Consider the following 12,731-nt stretch of genomic DNA (forward strand, 5'->3'; position numbering starts at 1 on the left):
GCACCCTCACTAATTTAAGAAGCACCCTCAGTGATTTGATTCTGAAACCGGGCCTGGCGAGAGAACACATTTTTGAGAGAGAACACAAATTTTTGTCAGCGAATGAAAAGTTCTGTGGGGAATGCAAAACCTTTGCGAGAGAAAAAATGGTAGTGGGCGAATGCATAGTTTTTTGGGGAAACTTTGCATTTGCATATTGTTTGAATTATTATGTGCCCTTAGGGACTCCAGAAGTACACATTTATTGTTTTCTCATTTATCGATGGACAGCTCTCCTGTCCCCATGTTGAGAGAAATCAGGAGTGAGTTCAGAGGCGTTGTGTTCGCTGTGTGAACATGATGTTACTGTAGATCTAGACTAAATGTGAACATGCATTTACTCATCTCACCTGCACAAAAACAGATTCAGTATTCCTCAAAATTAATAAAAACAATGAAATGCAAACTCAGAATATTACGCAAACCTGCAATAACACAAATATCCTTTATGTATTTAATCCCATTTTATTAACCAATGTCTTTACTGCTAGCCTTCGATAATCGAAGTCAATCATACTAATAAACAAAAATGACTTTAGATAAACATAACATTAGTGTTTGTAGTCCTGCGTCCTATTCTTCATGCAATCCAGAATGACAGCACAGCTTGAGCTGCGCCCTCTACTGTACAGATGTGAATTTACGTTTCCTTCTGCCTGAAGCTAATTAATTTCACTTTTGGTGTGAAAGGGCTTTTACGTTTGCCAAAAACAGAGCTTTTTATATTAGAAAAAAACAAGCAAGCCCAGCCCAGATGAGAAAAAGTAATGCAAAAGTAACGCATTACTTTCCATAGTAACTAAGTTACACAGTTACTTTTTTAGGGAGTAACGCAATATTGTAATGCACAGGGTTCGTACGGTCATGAAAAACCTGGAAAAGTCATGGAATTTTAAAACACCAATTTCCAGGCCTGGAAAAGTTTTGGAAAAATAAATAAACCCAGAAAGTTTTGGAAAAGTCATTGAAATCTATTTCACAAAACTCTGTAGTCATTGTTGCATCGTCAGAAAATTGTATTATTTAGTTGCACGTCTTTTTAAGCCATTCGGTACTCGCGCGCTCCAAAGGCGGTGCGCAGTCACATCCAAAGTGCGCTCGTGCGTATATAAAGCCACCTTGCCAGTACCAAATTGAGTTTGCTTCCAAATAAGCTCAGCAGAACCCTGCACGGGCCTCAAACATATGCCCTAGTCCGGCCCTTAATGCTATGATAATTTGAACAGATTTTTATTCTTATTGTAAAATAATGGAACATTTAGGTCATGAATATTGTCTCAAAAGTCATGGAAAAGTCATGGAAATGTATTGGTAAAAATGTGTACGAACCCTGAATGCATTACTTTTAAAAGTAACTTTCCCCAACACTGGGCATGTCGAGCTTATCTCAAATTGTTGAAAATAAAAATATGCTGCATCCTGCAATGCCTAATTTTGGGGAAATTGTGGCTAGTCATGCTGCTTGCTAGGTTTTGAGACAATTGTTATTTTGGCCACTTTATTATATGGCAGGAAATTATGAAAAAAACCAGACCGGGAAATGACACCAGCTGGATTTGTGTCGCTTTGTATGTGCATAACACGTTAGCATAGCCGCTAAACCATGGCTCCAACAGAGACAGCTGCAATTTTAAAGGCTTTCTTATCTGCTATAATGGGTGAACTCATTTGGTTTGTCTGTTAAATACATAAACTCTGTAGGGAACAGCTCAAGTATTAGCTCTTTGGAGGACTATTAAAAAGCGTTTTACTATCAAGAGTTGATGCTGGTGCTAAAATGCACTACCGTTCCCTCGGTCATCAATAAAACAGCACGCGCTGTCACAGTGTGTGAGTGTGTGCAGGTGTCTGTCCTGTTCTTGGCACTTGTGCTGGAATGGCAGCCAAGAATAGGCGTCTTTTATTACTGTTGGCTGCAATCACTATGTCATACATTACAAAGCCAAGGTGTGTTATTACCGGACAAGAGACATTTCAAAAAGCTATTTGGATACTTCAAAAAATGCTGCCTGTTATCTAAAAAAAAAAGTGTAATCTCTTTACTACACCATCCTTTATATGTGACCCATCACATATAAAGGATGCTGTAGTAAAGAGATTACACTTTTCCAATAAACAATTCCAAATTACAATTTTTCAAATAAAGCTCAACAAGCAATCACAATCCATTCTTCTCACAGCTGAAATAGAAAATGGTTATGTTTGGAATGGAATACTAGCAGGATGCATACTGAATACTATGCAGTATACAATATATATTTACTGTTTAAATATGTATTTGAAACAGTATGCATTGTGCAATAGGAAGCATTTTAAACTGTCACATGACCTCAAACATGTATTTAATTGAGTGAGTGACCGTTCCTAGCTAGCATGTGATTGGCCTTCATGATTGAAATGTGGTTGAATTCTGTTGTTGTTTCAATGCTGAACATTTTTTTAACAAAATACTTATAAATCAGCATTGAAATTTTAAGTCATAAAATGTTTTTAAAACATAATGTCATGTCACGCAAAGTTGTGAAATTGAAACATAATTGACGTTGATTCCACGTGTGAATAAATGTTGAAACATTACAAAATGTTGAAATGGTTAAATGGTTATAAAAAATTATCAAAATACATATACGTCAACATTGAAACAACATTGCAGTATCGCCGTTAATTCAACATTGATTGAACCTTGATTCATGATGTTGATTCACCTGTGAACAAGCATTGAAATGCTAAAAAAGATTGAAACGTTTACTGCTAAATAATTGTAAAAAGATGAACAAAATTCTTATAAATTAAAATTTTAACAAGACAATGTAAAAGTGAGAAACAATATCGGTGTTAAAAATTCAACAGTGATTCATGATGTTGATTCGCACGTGAAATGAAATTACACTTTTTTTTTTTATCATGTCAGAACTAAATATTTAATTAGGTTTTGTGTAAACAATTTACTTTGGTAAGCCCAATCAAATGAAGAAAGAAAAAATATAGTTGATCTTGGTTTACATGTATTTGTCACACTTGAAAAAGAAGGTTGAGCACATTGCATTGTGGGATTCAGTATTACATGCAGTGTATTTTGTTATATATACTGCACAGTTTGGCAAAGTTTGTGTTCACATACAATGCACAGTATGTGTACTACAGAAATAGTATGCTAGTATGCTATTCCAAACACAGCCTTAAATCGTTTTCAGATATAATTACTCAACTCTCCCATAGTTTTAATCAATACTCTAAAACCTGATCTTTTCCTGGCTTGTACATTTTATCAAGGACAACATGCCATTATATGTCCAAATGCTCAATAGACAAATCCATTAAGGCTCTTTCTTACTGTACTCATCCCTATATAAAGCTTCAGTGGTTCAGCTACACTGCATTGCGATTCAGCCATACATGATTACACAGCACTTCTCCGGTCTCCTATTACATGGAATCAGCAGCAGTGCTTCAGGCTTAATGTGCTAAGAGAAATGTACTGCAGAGGTCACGCTTGTGTGTGTACATGTCTTTTTATGATGCTTTAGGCGAGTCTTTTAAAGTGTTATTTATGTATTTGTGCCTTCAGCCCCACAGATGCAGCTGCAGACGGGGATATCAGGTGTGTATCACTAACTCACACACACACACACTGCACAAAACCTGATTCACTAGTTCAAATAGAGCTGTTTTTAAAGCAGTTTCTTAATACTAATCAGAAAGGTTCATTCATACCATAAGACAGTGACACTGTCTGACATCAGATACCCTTTGTTAGAGCACACAGTAAACTTTAAAGAAACAGTACACTAAAAATGATTATTTTGTCATTCATGTGTCACCCTCATTCATGTCTTTCCAAAGCTGTTTGGTTTTTAAACTTTTTTTAGAATTGCAATTGTAAACCTGATAATGCTAAACATTCCAAGTATACAATGTATTTATCATTAACTACAATTAAAACTGAAATGAAAATAAAGCAAAATTAAAATAATTAAAATAGACATGACATCAAATACTGTGCTACTGTGCCTTTAAGACTTTTATATGCAAATAATATCTGATTTGATTGGCTAATTTTTGCCTACCAGCGTATTTTGGACTATTATCATCTTATTCTAAGTTTTGTCCTAACTAACTGTGATTGCAATGCTATTGTGTAGCCCCACACACGAAGAAATCTCATCGGTCAACAGACCGTATAGTATTGCTGTATATTGACTGGAAGATCAAGTTATATATAAATATATATAGCCATATATAAGTTTTATACATGATCAAGTTTTACTTATATATACATAACAACAATACGTAACAATAGACAATCAACATGACAAAATTCCTTAAACTAAAATTAAAACCAAAAAAATAAAAGTAAAAGCTAATTCATTTTTTTTAAATAATGCTATAATACCGTATTGGCCCGAATATAAGACGACCGCGTTTTTTCAGATGTATTTCCAAGAAAAAAACATTGTCTTATATTCGGGTCAATACGGTAATATATAAATAATACTGAAATAACACTGTAATCCCCACAACAGTTCATAGTGACCACATCTGTTCCAATAAGGGAAAAAAAGACTTAAAAGTCACATAAAAGTGATGACTCGTGCATATATTTAAGCTTTCTGTAAGAAAAACTTAAGATGTTATTTACTAAGATGTACTTAAAATGTTATTTACTAAAAATATCTTCCCCTCCGTTTTAACTCTCAAATTAAAAACGGCGCAGGTTGGATTTGACTTGAAATCCAAGAGAGTTTATAAACAACAACATTCAGATTCAGAACGACATGAGGGTAAGCAAATGGTGACATAATTATAATTTTTTGTGTACTGTTCCTGTAAAAAATAATTTTCAGTGTAGGTCAGATAAAAAAAAAAAAAAGCTTGAACAAGCCTTTCTTTTATATTTAAGAGCAACATGGTGTTGTGAAGGGGGTCACTGATGTTATGGCAACCCCTCTGACAGGAAAAGAGGTGCTGTGGCATACGCTTCCCAGAAGCCCTGGCTCCTAAACACCACGCTAGCGGAGAACATCACTTTTGAGATGCCCTTAATAAAGCAAAGGTAACTGACCTTCATTTACCTTCTGTAGATATATTTATCATTGATTGCTCACTCCATGGATTTGTTGTCCACACATTTATATTAAAATAAATAAATAAATAATAAAATAAAATGCCACCAAATGGCATCTAGGTCCATCGTTTGTCTCTAATGGGCCTTCTGTACACATTAACCTGTGTCTAGCACCCAGTCGCCCTAGTGATGTACAAAAGTCAAGTGTCCATTTGTCAATACTAAAGCGTCCTCTATCCCCATCTGACATTCAATCATTATCGCCTCTTTAAATTTCAGTGACAGTCATTAGACAGATGTGGCCATCAGTAAGTGCCTCAGCAGTTGGCACGTGTCAGCAGTGTCTGTACTCAAAGTACATGAATTGTGGGAAAAAATCTAAAAGGAGCTATTTATTTGCTTAGAGATGCTTATAAAGTTGTGATTAATGTAATTTGCAGTGGTTCATGGGATTGTAGTTCTTTCCCTCATTAAACCTGTGATGTACACAGTCTTGTATTTCTGTATTTTTGTCTCATTTTCAAATACTTTGTAATGTTATGATTCACCTCGTAGCTGCTTGGCTTGGTTCATGGCTTATAAAACTTTAACAAAGATTTTTTTTTTTTTTAATCCCTATGGGAGAAATTAATGGAAAAAATACTTCCAGAACCAATGCTGCTGAAAAAGGGGGCGGGCACTAATGCACTCTATTGGGTAGATCCGCCCACAAAGAAATCTCATTGGTCAGTGGTCCCATTTAGTATCGCTGTATGTTAAACATCACAAATGGTCTGATTGGCTGTGATTGTGTCGTGTATATTTTCACATTATTGTTGACAGACACATTTCTTAAAACTGTGATAGTGTCAACAAATGATCTGAGTGGAATTTGGATGGGAAATTAAAATTTTTGGACTATGGCCTCTTTCCCAAATGGCTTACTTTCAGTGGCTTTGTGAATGTTTGTCTGTAATTTTTATATTGATTGAAAGCGTTAATGCTTCAAAAAGCTATTATATCAGTGACGGAGTCCATGCAGAGAATCATTCATTCATTATCGATCACCGATTTTATTGAACATCAATTAGTGCTGTCAAAATGAACACATGCGATTTTATAGTTTAATGCGTTAAAAATATTTAACACAAGTAACGCAGGGGCAGAGCAAGGTTTGCCACCCCACTCACAACTGCTGCTTCTGTCTCTCTTTTTTTTTTGTTGACAAGAGTTGCATTTATTTAGACGCAGAACGTCTTTACGACCACATCAAAGGGAGACTTTTCAGATGCGCACTCCAACTTCGTCTAGTCAAACGAGCATGGAAAAGCTACAGGTGACGAGAGAGCTTCAGTAGAACAACAGTGAACTGTGATCAGATGATATGTTGTCAGGCCATATGTCAGTAAAAACAAATTGTCCTGTCCTGTCCGCTGTTATACTGTGCTTGTAGCATGTGCTGTTCAATTGCACGCACAAATGTGGCAGCGTGCGCTGTAGCCTGTATCATTTCATATTAAAGCACAAAAGAAACTACGAGCATGCAATGTTGTAGTTATTTTGTCATGTCTTATGTCATGAAGTTACCAAAAAGGCTGTTAACTGTTCATGCATGTAAGTATTTGTTATATATGAGTCACATTTAAGAACATGTCTAACATTTATTATAATGGGTTTATGTGAAGATGTTTTAAGTTCACTTAAATTAGAAGTTGCTATTTTTTTTAAAGTCTAATAAATGTTAAAATTGATAGCTCTCAATTATACTGTAATGTTGAATGGTTATAGTCAATGGTTAAATATTAGGGGGGCAAAAAATTCCTAGAGACATCAGTAGTATTGGTATCAGTGATACTCGCCTTCAGTCATAAAAAGATGCCATTAAACAAATATTTAAAAATATACTGTCTTTGTTGTTTCTACATTAATTTGAATGTGAATTTATTGCAATATAAAAGTATGTTTAAAAACTTTAATGATAGATGGGATTAATTTTCAGAAAAAAAATTTGTGATTAATTAGTTATTTTATTTAATCGATTGGCAGCACTAACATCAATATTTCAAAAAGTAATAAAGCTAGATTACCACATAGTGTTAAGTGTCTAGCCAGCTGTGCTTCAGTCTCATACCTTTTGTTGTTTCCAGGTACAGAGCGGTAATTGAAGCATGTTCTCTCCAGCCGGACATTGACATCCTGCCCCAGGGGGACCAGACGGAGATCGGAGAGCGGGTCAGTGTGCCGCCCATGTGACTTTTGTGACGCATTTCATTACCAGCCATCTGGAATGGCTTTAGTACTGCAAATGACAAAGTTTCAGTTATGATGGGTCATATTGAATTCCACTGATAAACATACATATTTCCTCATATTTTAGTATCCAGGCAGCCTTTAACAGGGAACCGTCTCTTTTGTTTACTCTCATTCATTCAGGTTTTTAGTTCAGGTCACATTTAAGGCAGCCTGATGTCGTAAATGGCTTTCAGGTTGTTCCTAAAAGCAGCCTTCCACCTCATTTAAAGAGTTTCAGCCCAGTCAACATGATTAATCCACATGCCATATGTGTGGTACAGTTACCATAACAACTTCTACCCCCTGCCACCTTCCTAGTGAGGTCTTTTCTCAATACAGCCCTGCCGGTAACTTTCCTCTTCCTATTCTTTGCTCTTTCCAGGGCATTATTCTTTCCGGAGGCCAGAGGCAGCGAATCGGTGTCGCTCGAGCTCTTTATCAAACCACCAATGTGGTGTTCCTGGTAGGTCCAGATACGGCTATACACACAAATCAGCGAAGTGAGACTTCAATCAATTTTTTCTGTTATCGTAGGATGATCCGTTCTCAGCGCTGGACATTCACCTGAGTGATCACCTGATGCAGGAGGGTATTCTTAAACTGTTGAGGGAGGAGAAGAGGACGGTGGTGCTTGTGACACACAAACTGCAGTATCTCCCACACGCAGATTGGGTACTTCATATGCAAATACACTTAAAGTTCTCCCCTGTAGAAAGTCATTAAACCAGTTTTGATAAGTAGATCAGGTTTAAAACTGCTCTTAGGCAGAACAGCAAAGGAATTATTGAATAGGTGAGCTCTGAGATGTAGAAGCCTAATTTAAAAGTCAGATCTCACAAAGGCTGAGCTATACTTATGAATTATTCACCTTCATTCATCACCTGTCAACTACCCGCAGAACCTATAGAAATCATTTCTGAGGAGCCCTTAGAAATGATTTCTGTAGAAACGTATTTTATTTATAGCCCAATACAAGCCTGTTGCAAAGGATGAATTAATTTAGTTTCTGTCACGTTTTCACCTGCAAATCCTACTAACACAATTCATTATAAATCACATTGAGGAAAATAGACCATCTGGTCCACAGAGAAAAATCAAATTAAATCCCCATTTGGCCACTGTTTGCAATGAGAGAAATCAAACTGCAGACCAGACCAAAGCCATTCAACCTGAATAAGGCCACTGCTGGTTTAGAATCAGCAAATCATTCTCTTCTTCTACCTAACCTGATTTTGTCTCTCAGGAAACACTTATTACACTGCATCAAACACCTACATTTTAAGCTCAGTAGCAGGAAACAGTACTTAGATATGAGAACTGAGACATTACATTTTTGCATTACTTCTAATAAAAGTAACTAAATATGTTACTTTCAATTAAAGGAATGTGATTTTTTTTTAAATAAATTTTCTCACTTCCAGAATGGAAGCACTGTTTGACTTGCAGAGATTTTACTTTTAAAAGAATATTGCAGGTTTAGTACAAGTTAAACTTTTGTTGCATATGTTGATAACCACACACAAAAAAAAAACTTTCTGGAATACTTTGTGCTCACCAACATGTCACAAGTATGGTCGATTGTGATTACTATGTAAATAACCTGGGATATTCCTTTATTCAAAATAAAAAGTACCTTAGAATCTACATTAGAAGTGGATACAATTGATATCAGAATGTGAGAATTAAGCTTATTTTCATTACCTCAAGATATGTAAACATCTGAAAACATCTTTATATTGTACTCAGTAAATCAGAGTCTGGTTTAGATACGTTTACTGGAAAAGAAGACAATGTTTATTGTGGATATGTTTATTTCCTAGATGTAATTTGCCTGCAACCATTTCTTTAGTTAATTAAAAAATAAATATGCATAGTTCCAAATGCTTTGACCCAACATATCTAACCAGAGAAAGCATTTTCATGAAACTCATGAAACATATTACAATTCTCAAGTTGATTTGTTGTTGTCATCAGCCTTGTTATTAGAAACAAATGAAGCCCCAGTCTCTCTCACACTGGCTCGGGGTGATGAATTGCCTTGTTAAAGTCTTCCTTCTTCTGGTACTTAATAAATCACCAGTGGTCAGAAAATAGTTTTTTTTTAACTCCTTGTTATTTAGACAGCCACTTTAAGCTGACAGATAGAAAGGGACAGGCTTGCTGTTAAATATTGGCTTTACTTCTCATGGGGCATTAAAAATGTCCACCTTCTTTTATGTGGCAAATGAAGTAATAATTGAATGATGTTTCATCTGTAGATCATTGCAATGAAGGATGGCAGCATACAGACAGAAGGGACATTAAAGGACATCCAAAATTCTCAGCCTGAGCTGTTCGAGCAGTGGAAGACTCTGATGCACAGACAAGATAAAGAATTTGAGAAGGTAGTCTGCAGAAAATTAATGAGATACTAGAGGAAGTGATTTAAATGTCAAGTTCATTTGTTTTGCTTTGCAATGCCAAATACTCACTTGACCTTTTTGTTGACATTTGTTTGCATTGTTTGAGAGATTGGAAAACTAATCTCTATGTTTATGCTGAAAAAAAATAAGCTTGGCAATCAAGAAGACAGGATACAGTGGATACACTGAGAAGAGAAAGCATTTAAATAGGGACTTAAATAGACAAAACAGTGACTGTAATAAACTCAAGTCTCCAAACAAGTGTCTAATATGCCATCTAGTGGCCTACACAGCTGCCAGTCAGGTCGTTGAACTGTATTTTTGTGTTCAAAAATACATTTAAGCAACAGGACTTTGAACAACACTGAAATACCTCAAGGAACTGTGTTGTGCCCCTTCCTGTTCATCTTCTACATTACATATCTTACAGTATTTGGTCCTAAACTACCTGCAGATGTTCTCAGGTGACCCCTTCATTTTAGACTCAGATTTTTCAACATGTGCAGGAGGATGTAAGGATGTTCCTGCAGAACAGGTCATCTCAAGTCACGATTATTCAGTGTACCTTTTCAGAAACCCAAATACTCAGGGAAAGAATTGGAAACTAATCATAGAAACATAATATAATTATATAAAGAAAGTTACATTTGATTTATGCTGTTTAATTAGCCAAATATGCTAATCAGAATACCCTGTTATTCATTATTTTGTGTTCCAGGAGACAGTAGATCAGAATATGACAGTTCTGGAAAGAAAAAATTTGAGGCGAGCCATGTACTCTAGAGAGGCTTTGAAGACTGAGGAGGAAGAAGAAGGTAAGAGTGAATAAACATGCAGCAAAACACTAATACAAGTGTTTTAGCAGAGTTTTTATTACATGCTCATCTGATATAATAACAGATTTTTCCTGAAAGCTCCCTGCAATTAAAGAACAATAGGTTGTTGCACTGTTAACTATGCAAGCCCCTACAAGGCATCCTCATAAATCTGCATTAAAGACCTGGGTGACAAGAGAGTAGTACAACGTCTTGTTTCTTTTTGCAGTTTTTTGCTGACTGCAGCATTTAAAAAAGCCAATTATCTGATTGCTACACCCTCTGCAAGTCCTGATGCCAAGATGTTTGGATGCCCACCCTCACCACCTGTCAGGAAGCTCAGGATTCACTGACAGATGGCTGAGGTCCCTGGAGTTGGTGGAAAGCCTAGACTGAGCATTGTAATGAATCTGTAATTAAGAAATACGATCCTTCCAAGTGGAACAGGGCAACATATTGGCATCATCCAGAGGTCTCTGCCTGCAATGAGCAAATTGCAATTGGTATAGAGCAGAGGTAGCCAACCCTGCTTCTGGAGGGCTACCTTCCTGCAGACTCCAGTTACAGCCCTGCTCCAACACACCTGTCTGTAATCTTTCAGTAATCCTGAACACCTTAATTAGCTGGTTTAGTTATTTTTGATTAAGGATGGAGCTAAACTCTTTAAAATGGTTGGCTACCCCGGTATAGAGTAAAGGACCATAGTTGTTTAAGCTTTATATTTTTGTCAAATTTGGTAACTTGCTCTTGCTGCTTTCTTGATGTTCACCTTCCCAAAGCAACTCCTTACTACAGGGGTATCCAATTGTAACCCTGGAGAGAAACTGTCCTGCAGAGTTTAGCTCCAACCCTAATTCTGTCATGACAACTCTCAGAGGGATTGGCATGGTAATGTACATGACAATGTTAATGTATTTGGTCTTGTGTATTACTATCTATGTGTGCCTTGGCTATCACGCAGACCGGCTTAACACTAGTGGCCTATGCCTATGTGAGCCTTGGCTACCATGCTGACCAGCTTAACATTAGTGGCCTATGACTATGTGAGCCTTGGCTACCACGCCGACCGGCTTAACAAAAGTGGGATATGACTATGTGAGCCTGGGCTACGCCGACTGGCTTAACTCTAATTAGATGCGCACTGTGTGTAATGTTTAATTAACAAAATGGATATCTATCGTTGCAATCCGATAGATAAAGAAAGTGAAAGTGACGTGACATGTGGCCAAGTATGGTGACCCATACTCGGAATTAGTGCTCTGCTACACATTTCTCCGATCTACACTACCCATAATGCATTTCACATCGGACTAACTGTTACAGCAGTAGATAGTGATCTTCAGCGTCTCCCACAACACTGTCATTGATATGACTGCGATAAGCACGTGCTTCTGACGCTGTGTGCAGCTGAAATCAGCCACACACTCATCACAATGAAAACATCGACCTTAGAAATAACGAACGTGAACACTGGGATAATCGCCGATGTATATGGAGAACCCCAGTTGAAATGCATACACAAGAATGCTTATTTGATTTAACCTGTTTCATGTCCATTACTATAGGCGTGTCCTCAGAGCGATTACATATGCTCTAAACTGTGCTTTGCTCCGACTGTATAAACACAGCTGCTAAATGCTGCTGCTAATATGCTTAATATTCGCTCCTGCATACAATGCAAAACTGCTAACATGACATTTAGTTTAAACTTGATTATGGTTGCTAATTTTTTTATTCAATTATGCATAGGGATGCACCGATACCACTTTTTCCAGTACTCGCCCGATACCGATACTTTTATTTTTGGTACTTGCCGATACCGAGTACCGATACCAATATTTTTATTGCATTTGTACATTTTTTAAATATTGGGTACAGAAACCAAAATAGTATGTATAATGTTAGTTGGTTAACTTCATTTATCAAATAGATACAGTCAAACCAAAATATATTCAGACACCTTCAACATTTCTCACATTATCACAGTTTACTCGCTATAGTTTAGAAAATGGTAATAAAATATGGCAAGAACTTAAGAGTTAAACTGTGTCAGAACAAAAATTAGACAGTGACAGTATTTACACAACTATCAATACTTAGTCGGGCAGCCATTAGCCTTAATGACAGCCATGACAGCCT

At 36.6% G+C, this 12,731-nt stretch overlaps 1 protein-coding gene across 1 annotated transcript in view; it reads left to right on the plus strand.

Moving 5' to 3' along the window:
* LOC107744191 (ATP-binding cassette sub-family C member 8-like) overlaps positions 1 to 12,731 on the plus strand; it is a 76,335-nt gene that overhangs the window by 40,371 nt on the left and 23,233 nt on the right. The window contains exons 15-21 of the mRNA XM_016557713.1: positions 3,608 to 3,640; positions 4,994 to 5,092; positions 7,231 to 7,315; positions 7,758 to 7,838; positions 7,910 to 8,047; positions 9,634 to 9,759; positions 10,496 to 10,592. Coding sequence (XP_016413199.1) covers positions 3,608 to 3,640; positions 4,994 to 5,092; positions 7,231 to 7,315; positions 7,758 to 7,838; positions 7,910 to 8,047; positions 9,634 to 9,759; positions 10,496 to 10,592 — 659 coding nt within the window. The remainder of the gene's footprint in view (positions 1 to 3,607; positions 3,641 to 4,993; positions 5,093 to 7,230; positions 7,316 to 7,757; positions 7,839 to 7,909; positions 8,048 to 9,633; positions 9,760 to 10,495; positions 10,593 to 12,731) is intronic.

Source organism: Sinocyclocheilus rhinocerous, unplaced genomic scaffold (assembly GCF_001515625.1).
Source record: "Sinocyclocheilus rhinocerous isolate Xijiao unplaced genomic scaffold, SAMN03320098_v1.1 scaffold2935, whole genome shotgun sequence".
NCBI lineage: Eukaryota > Metazoa > Chordata > Actinopteri > Cypriniformes > Cyprinidae > Sinocyclocheilus > Sinocyclocheilus rhinocerous.